The sequence below is a fragment of the Pongo pygmaeus genome, chromosome 22 (genome assembly GCF_028885625.2).
Source record: "Pongo pygmaeus isolate AG05252 chromosome 22, NHGRI_mPonPyg2-v2.0_pri, whole genome shotgun sequence".
Lineage (NCBI taxonomy): Eukaryota > Metazoa > Chordata > Mammalia > Primates > Hominidae > Pongo > Pongo pygmaeus.
The window spans coordinates 54,763,156-54,777,671 of record NC_072395.2 but is presented as its reverse complement, the minus strand read 5'-3'; the positions used below and the strand labels follow the sequence as shown (position 1 = coordinate 54,777,671).

The following is a 14,516-nucleotide window of genomic DNA, read 5'->3' as shown; positions in this document are numbered from 1 at the left end:
GTTCCCTTTCTAGGGCAGGTGAACAGCAAGAGCAAACATCCTTTGTGTTCCTAAATATAGAGCGGGAGGGTAGTGGAGGTCAGAGTCACAAAAGACACAGGCGTGGAGTCGCCCGGGCAGCACGTCGGGGGCTTGGCATTTGTGGACTCTGCGCTGGGCCATCTCACTCACGGTGGTGTGTCCCTCTGACCAGGTGGACGGCGAGTACAGGTACCGCTGCGGCACTTGTGAGAAGACCTTCCGCATCGAGAGCGCGCTGGAGTTCCACAACTGCAGGACAGGTGAGGGCGCCGGTCAGGTCTCCCCTCGGCCGCTGTGCAGTACGGATTCTAGATACGCTGCGGAGGCCGTGGAACTTAAGGCTGAAGTAAAGATTGTTTTCATGAATAGACAGCCTCACTTTTAACATTTCCCGCTGTCCGTTTTGCTTCAAAGCAGTTGCTATCCTAAAGATACACAGATGGAAACTTTCCAGTAAAAAGGGATTAATTTTCTTCCTGCATTTGTCAGCCGAGCTGCATATGGCCCCACATTGGAGAGCATTGTAAAGCCGGGGGCCGTTCTGGCTAAAAACAGGGAGCAGCAGTGTCCAATGTTTTCTAGGGCCGTCTGAGGAAGAAAGGAAAAGATCAGGATAATGGCTGGAGGAGTGTGAGCGCTGCCTCGCTTGCTTGCAAAGGTTGTTCCCAACCGCGAGCCCTCCTCCATCCACATCTCCTGCGGCGTCCAGGGTGGAACGGGGTTGCCCCTGCACGCATTCTTTTTGTTCTGAGCCTGCTTGTGTGCACCAGCTTCCAAAAATAAAGCATTTTCCTTGTGTGAGGCCTAAAGCCGGGTGTGCCTGGACCAGCCTGTAGTGGAGAGGGTGGCCTCTTTGGGCCTGGGGGGCGTCTGAGGCCCCTGTCTCTCTGGCCGAATTTGCTGCTGGCAAGTAAACAGACCAAAGGAAAGCAGACACCACAAGGAGGCCAAGGCTGTCCTGCTGGCTGCGTTCTCCACGTGGCCTGAGGACGCCCCTGTATTCTGCAGTGATGACGTGCACCCTCTGGGATGTGGGAGTCACGCCTTCCCCATTCCCAGTGGTGGGTGGCACTGGAGGCCCAAGCAGTGGGGGTCCCCAGTGGGGCACAGAGGGATGAGTCATTGTTGCCTTTGTGTCCCCCTCTCTCTAGGACTCATAGCACACCCTGGAGAGGGGGGGCCCGGCGGCAGTCGGCTTAGAGACCTACCAGGTTAGCCTTCGACGCCCACCCCGTCCTTGTCCGCCTGCTCTGTGTCTGTCACTTGCATCTCTGTGTTGTTCTTGTTAAGGTGCCACCCGCCCCTGTGTTGAGAACAGGGCACCTGCAGCAGCGGATTCCCGGGGGCTCTGACGTGGGCCGTGTGAGAGGCCCTGCTCCCCTACCGTAGCTGCTGGGCGCAGGGGGCCCTTGGTGGGGTTGGCTAGTTCTCCTCTGAGGGCTCCTATTTGAAACCAGGGCTTGGTTCTTCCTCCCTAATGCCTTCTTCCCCGGGTTGGACTGTTCCGAGGGGCAGGAATGAGTCATGTTTTGCCTAAGCTTTAGCAGCTCTGAAGGATCCATGTCTGGCATGAGGTGGCCTCCAGAAGCTTCTGGATGAATTTCCAGTGTGCCACACCTCCTGCATTTTAAGCCCTCCTATCACAAGAATTCCAAAGAAACCTGGGGCACAGTCCCCTGAAGACTTCCACTTAATGCAGCCCCGGCCAGACAGATGAACCTTCATCTTGTTTGCAAACCTCCCCTTGGGGTCCCCGCAGTCCTGCAGGAGTGTAGCAGGCGAGGGTTTCGGGGTTCCCAAGAGTGATGCTACCATCTAAGGCGCTTTGGTGAGGCAGACTCAAGGTTGAGAAAGAGGCATTGCCTTCTGTTATTTTCAGCTATTTCTCTGGACCCAAATGAAACAAAGTACTAGAAGCGGCTAAGGCAGCAGCAGCTTCCTGTCAGCCAGAGGTGCTGTTAGGCCAGGTACTGGCCTTTGTTAGTCACCTAGAACCTGCAGAACGCCAGGGACCTGCTTCGCACCACCTCTTCCCCTGAGACGCTCTAGTTTCAAAGGTTACCCGTTTTAGACTGAACAGAAAGAATAAAAACCTTGACATGGAGCTTGTTTGCATAATACATGATTTGTGTGCTCTTATACTTACAGTATTGAAGTTAAGAGAATGTGTGTCTTCCCTAGACAATTAAACCAAGAATTTGTACCAAGAATTAAACCAAGAATGTGGGAGTCACACCTTCCCCATTCCCAGTGGTGGGTGGCACTGGAGGCCCAAGCAGTGGGGGTCCCCAGCGGGACACAGAGGGATGAGTCACTGTTGCCTTTGTGTCGCCCTCTCTCGAGGACTCATAGCACACCCTGGAGAGGGGTGTGGGGGAAAGTTTTAAAATGTTACAGTCTTGTGGGTTTTTCTGAAGCTCCCTCCAAGGGACCTGTTGCAGTGCCTGTCCCTTGTGGTGTGACCATCTTCGTGTTCCTTGTGCTGTGTCTGACCATAAGTACTGTGCTAAAGAATAGCAAAGGCTCACGTCCAGGCCCTCAGGCACAATGCGGCCCACCAGCCTCCCTCAGTAATCCCCTCTCCATCCCCGGGTGCCCTGCACCCCTTTCCCTTCGTCAGACCCCAGTAGGCAGCTGTTCTCAGTGGCTCATTTATTCAGACATAAACCTAGACCTCCTCGGCGCAGAGTTATTGGAGGGAGAAGCATTGTTGGGACTCAGTGCCCATGTGGGTTCCTGAACTGGCAGTGAGTGGGTGGCTGCGGGAGAAGCCACCTTCGGCTTGGCAGAGTTGTCCAGGACAGCTGGGGAGTGGCCTGAAGTAGGTTCTCTTTCCATGGTCACGAGGGGCTTGTGAGGGAGAAAGCTGAAGCTCTTGGCAGCACCATTGCCTTCCACGGGGCTGCAGGACTAGTGGAGCCACTTGCCCAGGAGGGGGTGCTCATAGGTGCTGTTTTGCACCTGCCTGGGAGTGGGGGCTCACTTGTATTGGTTGGTACCTGCCTGGGAAGGAGGCTCACCTGTGCTCTTTAGCACCTGCCCGGGAGAGAGGCTCGCCTGTGCTCTTTAGCGCCTGGCTGGAAGGGAGGCTCACCTATGCTGTTCAGGAGGCCCAGGTTGAGGGGAGTGTGGCAATCCGATGCCACAGCACTGTAAAGGTGTGGCCTGTGGTGATCCAATGCCACAGTGCTGTAAAGATGTGGCCTGTGGCGATCCAATGCCACAGCGCTGTAAAGGTGTGGCCTGTGGCGATCCGATGCCACAGCGCTGTAAAGGTGTGGCCTGTGGCGATCTGATGCCACAGCGCTGTAAAGGTGTGGCCTGTGGTGATCCGATGCCACAGTGCTGTAAAGGTGTGGCCTGTGGCGATCTGATGCCACAGTGCTGTAAGGTGTGGCCTTTCACAAAGCCCTTGGCTCTAGTGGTTGCATTCCTAAGAATTCATGATAAAGAGATTTGACAGAAGAAAAAAATCTGCATTACGAAAGATTCCATCACTGAATTATCTACAGTGTCAAAAATAGCAAAGTGAGTTTTGAGAAGTGAGCTGGATGGAATATCATGTAGCCATTAAAGTGATCATGAAAATGTCCAGCACTGTAAACACGCACGCCACAGACGCAGTGCGTGAAGGACACACACCATGCGGTTGTGTGGATCGGGACAGAGCCATCAAATCTTAAGCCAAAACGAAACTGAGGGCAGTGGCTGTATGGATGATGTTTTACTTTATAGAAGGAAGGCAAGCAGTATGTTAGGCTGGGACTCAGCGTAGCATCTGTCACGGTGCCCCTTTTATGGCCCAGGTGAGGCTGGCTCTCGGCTGAGGTCACGCTGCGGGTGGGGTGGGGTGTGGGCAGGGGAGCCTCACACAGGGCCACCTCTACTGTGTTCAGCCCTGGCAAAGGCCACCTCCCACTGTCCTGCCATGGTTAGAGCTGTGGGAGGGGACTGTCCCCTCCCAGCGCATCCCCTGTCCTGAGGGTGGCACCCATGGGGCATAGATTTCCCCACTGCCTCCTGTCTTCACAGATGGCCATGCCTTGTCCGTTCCCAGCTGGGAGAAGATGAGAGCGCCTGGCTTTCCCGGGGGAGGTTGTCTGCTTCCCTTACCCCCAGCCTGGGCTGCACATTGGGATCACCTGAGTGAAGCCAGACATAAGCAGAGGCCCAAGGCCCAACCCAGAGAGTCTCATTTCGTGAGCCCTGGCCAGTGAATCTCTACCTGGCGGGGGTGGAGAGTGGAGGGTGTTTGCCCCAAGGGACGCTGTTGGCAATGTCTGGAGATACCTTGGTGGGGAGGGGTGCTCCTGGCACCTACTGGGTGGAAGCCCAGTATCTGCTCGGCATCCCACGGTGCACAGGGCAGCCCACAGCAAAGGATCTGGCCCAAAACGCTGCGGCAGGGAAACCCTAGACAGTGGGACCCTCAGACACTCTGTGGCGGCTCCCTCGGGCAGCAGAGAGGGAGAGGCGCAGGGCGGCTGCTTTGCACAAATGGCAGCTTTCAATGCAGTTTTGGGGATTTGTATATTTGGCAAACACTGAGCCTAGGAGCTGGTCCGTGGGTGAGAGCCCAGGGGCCCAGAAATGCAGTCTGCTCTGGTGCCCCACTCCTGGGTCATGCGGCTGTCATGTCTTCCCATATTGGCGACACAGGAGAATGCAGCTCTGCTGGGCCCCGGGGTCACCGTCAACCGGTGAGGCAACTGATGGATGGGGGCAGGGCAAGGGGACCTGGGGCTGATGCTGCAGGGTGACGGACTAGGCAGTGAGGACCCCCCAGGTGCCTGTGCGAGAGTCGGAGGGACAGATGGCACTGGGGGGCTGTCAGTGTCTTGGGCAGAGCAGAAACCACAGTTTGACTGGCTACCTTCTGGGGGTGCTGGAGATGAGGTCTGGGATGCAAGGATGTGGGTGTTTCTGGAAGCTTCGTGGACTGTGTGTGGTGTGTGTGGCTGTGTGTTTGTGTGGTGTTTGGATGTATTTGTGTGGTATGTGGATGTATTTGTGTGGTGTGTCTTTAGTATTTGTGTGGTGTGTGTGTGGAGTATTTCTGTGGTGTGTGTGTTTGTGTGTATGTGGTGTGTGTTGAATATGAAGTGTGTGGTGTGTGTATTTTTGTGGTGTGTGTGTTGAGTGTATTTGTGGTATGTGTGATTTGTGTGTATTTGTGTGTGGTGTGTATTTGGTGTGGCGTATTATGTATGTGTTTGGTGTGTGTGTGTGTGGTGTATGTGTGTGGTATGTGTTCAGTGTGTATTTGGTGTGTGTGATATGTGATTGTGTATTTATGTGTGGTGTATTTGGTGTGCTGAGCGTATGTGTTTGTATGTGTTGTGTGTGTATTTGTGTGTGGGTTGTGTGTGTGGTGTATGTGTTGAGTATGTGTTGTATGGGGCATGTGTGTGGATGTGTGTGTTGAGTGTGTATTTGTGTGGGGTGTGTGTGTGGTGTGTGTTGAGTGTGTGGTGTGTGATTGTGTGTGGTTTGTGTTGAATGTGTGTATTTGTGTTGAGGGTATGTTGAATGTGTGTGTTGTGTGTGTATTTGTGTGGGGTGTGTGTTGAATGTGTATTTGTGTGTGTGATGTGTATTGAGTTTGTGGTGTATGTTGAGTATGTGTGTATGTGGTATGTGTGTTGAATGTGTGGGTGTATGTTGTATGATTGTATATTTCTGTGGTGTGTTGAGTATATGTGTTTGTGTGGTATGTGTTGAGTGTATGTTTATGTGGTGTATGTTGACTGTATTTGTGTAGTATGTGATTGGGTATTTGGGGTGAGTGGTGTTGAATGTGTATTTGTGTGTGGTGTGTGTTGTGTGTGTATGATATGTGATAATGTATATGGTGTGTGTTGAATGTGTTTGTATGTGGGGTGTGTGTGGTGTATGTACAGTGTATCTGTGTCGTGTGATTATATGTGTGTGGTGTGTTGAATGTGTGTATGTGGTGTAGTGCATTTATGTGGGGCTTGTGTGTGTGGTGTGAGTATATTTGTGTGGTATGTGTATATTTGGGGTGTATGTGCGGTATGTGTCGAATGTATTTGTGTGTGGTGTGTATTGAGTGCGGGTGTATTTGTGTGGTGTGTGATAGTGTATGTGGTGTGTGTTGAATGTCTGTGGGGTGTGTATGTGGTGTATGTTGAGTGTATCTGTGTGGTGTGTGATTATATGTGTGTGGTGTGGTTGTGCATTTGTGTGGGGCTTGCGTGTGTGGTGTGTTGAGTGTGTATTTGTGGCTTCTGTGTGTGGTATTTGTGTACTGTGTGTGTAGTTTGTGTTGAATATGTGTGTATTTGTATGTGGTGTGTGTGATTGTGTATTTGTGAGGCATGTGTTTTTGTGTGGTGTGTTGAGTATATTTGTGTGGTATGTGATTGTGTATTTGTGTGGGGCATGTGTGCGATGTGTGTTGGGTGTGTATGTATTTGCATAGTGTGTGATGGTGTGTGTGACGTGTATGTGTATGTGGTGTGTGTGATTGTGTATTTGTGTGGGGCATGTGTGTGGTATGTTGAGTGTGGTGTGTGTGATTGTGTATTTGGGTGGGGCATGTGTGTGTGGTGTGTATGTGGTGTGTGTGATTGTGTATTTATGTGGGGCATGTGTGTATGGTATGTTGAGTGTAGTGTGTGTGATTGTGTATTTCTGTGGGGCGTGTGTGTGTGGTGTGTGTATGGTGTGTGTGATTGTGTATTTGGGTGGGGCGTGTGTATGTGGTGTGTGATTGTGTATTTGTGTGGGGCGTGTGTGGTGTGTGTATGTGGTGTGTGTGACTATTTGTGTGGGGCGTGTGTGTGTGGTGCGTATTTGTGTGGGGCGTGTGTGGTGTGTGTATGTGGTGTGTGTGACTATTTGTGTGGGGTGTGTGTGTGTGTGGTATGTGATTGTGTATTTGTGTGGGGCGTGTGTATGTGGTGTGTGTGATTGTGTATTTGTGTGGGGTGTGTGTGTTGAGTGTGTTTGTATTTGTGTGGTGTGTGATTGTGTGTGTGCTGAGGAGGATTTGGGTGAGGGGGGAATATGGGCACATGGATGCCTGCCCATGGAGAAGGAGTCTGGGAGGGGCCAACACCAGGGATCCTGGGGGCAGGGGCGGCCACATTGGTCGGGTGGTTGGTTGGTCGGATGGTTGGTTGGTTGGTAGGTAGGTCATTCTGTGTGTCAGTCAGTCATGCTGGATGGAGGGTGCAGGCCCAGGGGAAGCTTTGGACTGGGCAGCTTTCCTGACAGAAGTGGAGTCATCGTCCCCAGGTGCTGTGGGACAGGGTGGCCTGGGAGGGAGGCGGCCGGCGTTGCTTGGTGATGAAAGGTGAGTTCCGTGTCTGCTTTTCAAGCACTGGGGTTCCCATCTCTGCATCGTGAGTTCCTGGGGTAGACAGTGTGTGACACACAGGTGCTGTTTTCTTCCTGGCCACGCGTCCCCGTGACTCTCATGCCCGTCACCTGCGCTTTATTGATGTTCAGGCCACGCGTGCGTGCCTGCGTGAGATGTTATTTACCTCAAAATCGTTGTGTGTTTGTTTGCTCTCTGGACAGATGACAAGACGTTCCAATGTGAGATGTGTTTCAGATTCTTCTCCACCAACAGCAACCTCTCCAAGCACAAGAAGAAGCACGGCGACAAGAAGTTTGCCTGTGAGGTCTGCAGCAAGATGTTCTACCGCAAGGACGTCATGCTGGACCACCAGCGCCGGCACCTGGAAGGTGAGGCCGCCTGCGCACCTGCTGCGGGCGGGGAGAGGCAGCTCCTGCGGGGTGGGGCAGGGCGGCATGGAGCAGTCAGCAAGGCCTTTGGGGAGCAGTTCAGCACCGCCTGCTCCTTTGCCTGGAAATGCTCGCCATCCGATGGGCTCCTCCTCTTCTGAGAACCTGTCTCAGGAGAGCAAGTTGCTGAGACACAGGTGTCAGACCTGCTGTGCGCAGGGAGAAACAGTTGGAAATACCCTAAATGTTCCACACTGGGAAAGGAGCTAAGAAAACTGGACGATTTGTAGGGTTGAGTGTTTTACGGTCATTAGAAGTGTTTTTTCAAAGATACTAGATATTGTGAAAAATGCTTTCAATATGACAGAAAGTGGGAAAAACCATTATAAGAGCAACTAAGAGCAGCAGCCCTTCAAACACCTTTTCATTAAAATTTGGAAAAAATTATTTTATAATTACAAATGAAGCATATGCTTGTTGAAAAGAAGACGTGAGACCAGAAAGTCCTGTGTAAAGTAGGACCCTCCTGGGCATGGTGGCTCACGCCTGGAATCCCAGCACTTTGGGAGGCCACAGCTGGAGGATCGCTTGAGGCCAGCAGTTCGAGACCAACCCAGGCAACATAGCGAGGCTCTGCTTCTACAAAAAATTAGCTGAGCATGGTGACACATACTTGTAGTGCCAGCTACTCAGGAGGCTGAGGCAGGAGGATTGCTTGAGGCTGGGAGGTCGAGGCTGCAGTGAGCTGTGCTTGCGCCACTGCTTTCCAGAGCAAGACCCTGTCTCAAAAAATATATGTAAAAATAAAAAATGAAGTATAACCATGTCCATCCAAATAGGCATACACATGTGCCTTCGTCCCTTTTTTTTTAAAAAAAAAACAAGGCTGGAATTGCATCCTGTGTACATTTTAGCACTTTCCTTTTTTGCTTGACTCTTTTCTTCATGTTGATTCATAAAGACCCACAACGTTTTTCTTTGTGGTTCCTTGGGTGGTATACTCAGGGCCTCTCGAATCAAACCTGGACTCCACTTAGTGACTGGGTAGCCTTTAGCAAGCTACTGTGCCTCAGTTTTCTCACCTATACAGGGGAGACAGTACTCAGACCTGAACCCCTAGCATTGCTGTGATGGTTGAACAAGACCCTGCTCTTGAAACTTCTCGCACAGGACCCCGCACATGGCAAGTGCCCATAAATGCCAGTAACTGTGGATGCTGCCAGAAGTCAGCTGTTTCCAGGGACACAGTGTAGCTGGGTTGCATTTTACAGTTTAATGTAACTCGGGTCGTCTTCTGTAGGAGTAAACTCATGTTTTTGTGACTGTTTTATGGATTTGTCCCTCATATCGGAGCTTAGTCTAAGCTGCGCCTCAGACTCCTGTGTCTGTCACGCTGGGAGCCTTTGGAGAACGGTCCGTTTGTCCAACGTCCAGCTTGCTGAGCATTTTTAAATCCAGCTCTGCACTTACACCTGGCCAGGCAGGAATGCTCCCAGAATGGATCGGCAGTGTAGAAAGAGATCCTGAGAAGTGGGCTTCTCTCATTTGGTCAAAACTTACCTGTTTTGCATGAACATTTAAAAGTCTGTCTTGATCCCAATTTGGAACAATATGCCTCAAAACCATAAAGGTTTTATTTACCAGCTTGATGTATTTGACTAATGTTAATTAGCGAGAGATGAATATTAGTATCTTTTAAATAGAAAATGCCTATTTCACCATCTATAAGAATCATAACTTGGCTTTGAGCCTTTAGATGGAGTAGAAGTGCCTTCTTCCATAGGAGCTCATCATAGCTCTGCCACCTAGGAACATTTAGCACTCGATGCCATTGTATTTCCAAACGTTTCAGATGCGAGAACTGTCTCTGCAGATCCCATGTATGTTGTGCCATCTCCCTTCCCTGGGGCTGCTTCAGGAATGGTGGTTAGTGCTGATGCCAAACAGTGTGCAAGTGATGTTACTTAAACCGCCACACTTCTGTCCCCACTGTGGGCAGCCCTGGCCTCCCATGTGCTGGAAAGGACGCTGGCTGAAGTGGAATCTGATGGACCTTCACGTGTTCTGTGTGTATTCACTGTCTTGCTGGTGGGGTTGGCAATTTCAGGAGTGCGGCGAGTGAAGCGAGAGGATCTGGAGGCCGGCGGGGAGAACCTGGTCCGCTACAAGAAGGAGCCTTCCGGGTGCCCGGTGTGTGGCAAGGTAATGCTCGCAGTCCATGTCGGAAGCTGGGATGGAAAGCACATCATTTTCTTCAGTTAAGACTCTATGAGCTGTACTTATAGAGTATTGCAGGGAAGATTTGGGGGGTAACGATGGGTGCTCAGGTTGTCTTAAACTGGTGTCCACCCATTTTAAACACTTGCCATTTGGATTTCTTTGGTACTTAAGATGGGTTTCCAGTGAGTGGGCTGAGAAAGAAGGGTTCTTCCTGGACAGCCTCTTTTCCTCTTTGCCATGATTTTCCACCTGAGCTGCTCCCTGGCTTCCACTCTCCTGTATAGCATCGTTGAGACAGTGACCTTGTGGTCAGGACTGGGGCACAATGAATGAGGACGCAGGGGGACCCAGTGGCTTTATTTTGCCTGTCAGCACCGGTCTCCTCTGTGCAGTGGGTGGCTGGCATTCTGTAAGTTAGAGCATGACCGATCCCATGGCAGGTGCTCCCAGGCACGTTCAGTGGATGCCTGGCGCTGCCCAAAAGAGGAAAGGGTGATGTCATCCATGGGAGCACATCCATCCGAGGGCTGCGTGGTGAGGGGGCCATCCTGGCACTAGCTCAGGATTCAGGCAGCTGGCTGCTTGGCAGAGATGCTGGATCCTAAACATCCAGCAAACACGCTGCCCATCCCGGGAGAGCCCAGGGCCCATGCTGTGGCCCTCACAGCTGTCAGGCTGCCGTGGCCCCAAGTTCTGTGCATAAGCAGCACCTTGGTTATGACTGGAGGTGGCGTCACTTCTTCGTTACTTAGCTTTCACTCAGGTGACTATAAGATGTCATCTGTCCTCAGAGGCCTAGGAACTGTCCCTCACAGGATGCAAAGCTCATACTGCAGATTAAGGGTTCTGAGTGGCTTCCAAGTGGGCTCTGGGCCCCAGCAGCTCCAGCACGTCGCTCAACTGGCTTTAGGAGCCGCCGAGAGGAGGGTGCCCCAGCCACACACAGCTCACGTGAGCCCCGGAGCGATGCTCATCCAGCGTTTCAGCAGCTGGGAGCACAGGCCCCTGCAGGAGGCCCACTGTCACCGTCCCCGCTGTCCTGCCTTCCAGCATGCAGCACCATCACCGAGCTTTTGACCTTTTAAAGAGAAAACGGGAATCTCAGTGTTTATATGAAATTTCCTGATTTTTTTCAAACCACAGAGTGAGCCTGAGCAAATGCGTGAGCAGGGGGGTGTGGCTGGGGGTCCAGGTGAGGCCCCGGACTGTGGGCTGGAGGGGCAGGGCTGGGGTAGAGCAGGTGAGTTGGAGTGCCTTTGCGAGCTGGGCCAGCTGTGCACAGGGCAGAGGTGGGCGAAGCCTGTGCCCCTTATCCCCCATCCCCAGTCTTTCTGCCCACTGACCTCTGCCCCTTGGCGGGTACCGGCCCCAAGTGCCTTCCATGCTGTTGAGAGATCATATGTGCAAAACCAGCTCTGTGCCTGACATCCACACACATTTTTATTCTGTGCAGTGTTTATTGAATACCCACTGAGGGTTGAGGCAGGTATGAAATAGCCTGTAGTTTGTGTGACTGAATTGTTTGTTGTTTCCAGTTATTTGTCATCTTCAGCCCAGTCTTCCCTGTAAAGACCATAACACCTGCAGACTCTGTCCTCTCCTGCTCACCTTTCACCCTGTCGCATTGCCCCACCTAGCATCCCTGGGATGGGGCACAGCGCTGTCAGCCCCTGAGTCATCTGCACATCTTGGAAAGAGATGTCACCTGGAGATGCCGGCATCCTGTCCCTAGCGAATCACTCATTCCTTTTCATTCATCTCTTACGTTCTCTTCTTGACAATGTGGGCATCACGCGAACTTTAGGAGGTCACACCCCGGGTTACTTGGCCACTGGGAATGGCCATCCAGATAGAGACCCGCAGAGTTCTGTGGAGCTCTGGGGTTTCTAGGGCCCTAGCAGTGGTCTCAGCTTCCAGCCTTGTCCACTGCTCTGTGCCAGTGGGGCCACATCTGTCATGTGGACCACCATATTCCCAGCGCCAACCCCCAGCCCTGGTCACAGAGGTGACCCCCTTGGATGGGTATTGGATGAATGGGTGCATCTCCACACTCATCACGCCAGGCTGGAAAGAGCAGGAAATCAGACACTGTGAATGTGCATTAAACACAGTATAAAAGCCAAGGGGGTAACTAGCTTTCTTCTTTGATATCTCCTTTCAGAAAATTGCAGGTACTTCTGTGATTTGCTGGTTCGTTGGTAGTCCATCCTAGGGAAATATTTAAATGAGCTAAAAAAATGGAGCTGAACTAACATTTATAATAAAGACTAGGAAATGGTCAATTTTCTATTGTAACGTAAGCACCTGTTTACACAATTCAGCAAGTAACCCTTATTCTGGCGTCAGTGATTATTTGTATCTCTCGCACACTGAGGAACTGTTGAGATGCACGGCCTGGAGCACAGTGCTGTGTTTCTGTCCCGGGTTGTGGTTTTCCCGGAGGAGCCTGATGGAGGGGCTCCTTCCCATCACGAGACGCCGCAGCCCCTCACCATGCGGCTCCTCTGCCACAGGTGTTCTCCTGCCGGAGCAATATGAACAAGCACCTGCTCACCCACGGCGACAAGAAGTACACCTGTGAGATCTGCGGGCGCAAGTTCTTCCGTGTGGATGTGCTCAGGGACCACATCCACGTCCACTTCAAGGTGTCGATCGCGTGCTGCCCTCACCCAGGCATGCTCATGGCAGGCCCCCAGGCCAGCATCTGTCACAGTCAGCCATAGCAGAGTTCTGCAGGCGGGGCAGCTTCTGGGTAGACATGTGCTGCTCACGGTTCTAGAGGCTGGACCTCAAAGCCCCCATAGATTCGGTGTCTGGCGAGGCTCACTTCCTGGTTCGTAGATGGTGCCTCACTGTGTCCTCACATGGTAGAAGGGTAGGGATCTCTTCTATAAGGGCCCAAATCCCATTCTTTTTTTTTTTTTTTTTTTTTTGAGACGGAGTCTCATTCTATCGCCCAGGCCGGAGTACAATGGCAAGATCTTACTGCATCCTCCACCTCCTGGGTTCAAGTGATTCTCCTGCCCAGCCTCCCGAGTAGCTGGGACTACAAGCATCCGCCATAATGCCCAGCTAATGTTTGTATTTTTGGTAGAGACAGGGTGTCACCATGTTGGCCAGGCTGGTCTTGAACTCCTGACCTCAAGTGATCCGCCTGCCTCAGCCTCCCAAAGTGCTGCGATTACAGGCATGAGCCACCACGCCCCACCCCAAATCCCAATCTTGAGGGTTCCAGCCTCATGACCTAATGCCCTCCCAGAGACCCTGCTTCCTGGTACCATTTCCTGGTGGGTTAGGATTCAACATGGGAATTTGGGAGGGTTCAAGTATTCAGACCACAGCAGCATCCTCAAATAGTTGACAACTGGTCACATTTCATCTCTCCAAAATGAACTCTGCGGCTGCATTGGCCTCACCTCCTGTGGCCCAACTGCCAGGCTTGAAGTACTGCTCCCCCGCCGTGGCTGCTTCCCAGCCCGGTCCTGGCATTTGTGTCCCTCCCCACCTTTGAGGAAAGAGAGGAACGGACTAGAAGCCCTGGGAGCAGGGAGGACTTAGGGTGTGATAAAGGGTGAGAGAAGCGCTGATCAAGAACTGAAGAAGTAACAGGTGGTATGGGAGACCCACTCCAGGGACTTCCCAGCAGTGCCTGGCCCTCGGCACAGATTGGGATCTTGCTGGGCGTGTGTGAGAGGAAGCCACGGGCGGCGTGGAGAGCGAGGGCGGCTTTGGCGTTTAGGTGGGGACCCCTGGGGACAAGCTGGGATGGGCAGGGGCACAAGTGTAGCTCGTTAGGGCGTCACGGGCATCAGAGAGGCATTTCTTCTGCATCTGGGGAAATGATTGGTCGTCCCTGTGGTGTAGATAACTGAGTGAAGCGTCTGCTGCACTGTTAGAAACCGGAAGTGGTGGCTGTTTTCCAGGACATCGCGTTGATGGATGACCACCAGAGGGAAGAGTTTATCGGCAAGATAGGGATCTCCTCGGAAGAAAACGACGACAATTCTGACGAGAGCGCAGACTCGGAGCCTCACAAGTACAGCTGCAAGCGGTGCCAGGTATGGCGGGTCTGCCCCGCCGTGCCTGGGTTGTCTGGAAAGGAAGGTGGTCGTTTCAAGGCTGTGGGCCCCACACAGCAGGCACCTTCATGCATCTCAGAAGCAGCCCTCCCTCCCCAAAGGCTCAGGCCAGTGGTCCTACTGCAGACTGGGTGCCTGTCCATCACCTGTGCCTGGGAAGGCCAGCCCGTGTCACCTCAGTGCTCAGGGATGGTCTATGTGGGTCTCACAGGTGCCCTCCAGGAACTTGCCTTGTGACACGGTTCAGGAATACACATGAAGTGTGGGGGTCGGCCTCCTAGAAGGTGGCTGTGCTGGCTGCAGGCTGGGGCGCCTCTCCCCTCTCCCTCTCCCTCTCCCCTCCCCCTCCCCTCCCCCTCCTCCTCCCTGCTCAGGCCTGAAGCCCTCACGAGGCCTCCCCTGTGCATGGAAGGGGCTTGCCAAAAAGGAGGGTGGTTTGTTTCCAAGGAGACCCATGCTCTTGAGTTTTGGGCATGAGGCCTT

The 14,516-nt window shown here is 52.6% G+C and overlaps 1 protein-coding gene across 14 annotated transcripts in view; it reads left to right on the top strand.

The window, feature by feature from the left end:
• PRDM15 (PR/SET domain 15) overlaps positions 1 to 14,516 on the top strand; it is an 80,663-nt gene that overhangs the window by 44,185 nt on the left and 21,962 nt on the right. For 10 of the 14 annotated variants that reach the window (XM_054468601.2, XM_054468603.2, XM_054468608.2 and 7 more), the window contains 6 exons: positions 194 to 281; positions 1,173 to 1,232; positions 7,567 to 7,734; positions 9,842 to 9,936; positions 12,468 to 12,599; positions 13,878 to 14,012. In XM_054468601.2, coding sequence (XP_054324576.1) covers positions 194 to 281; positions 1,173 to 1,232; positions 7,567 to 7,734; positions 9,842 to 9,936; positions 12,468 to 12,599; positions 13,878 to 14,012 — 678 coding nt within the window. The remainder of the gene's footprint in view (positions 1 to 193; positions 282 to 1,172; positions 1,233 to 7,566; positions 7,735 to 9,841; positions 9,937 to 12,467; positions 12,600 to 13,877; positions 14,013 to 14,516) is intronic. The other 4 variants (XM_054468602.2, XM_054468606.2, XM_063659764.1 and 1 more) reach the window with 1 other exon arrangement.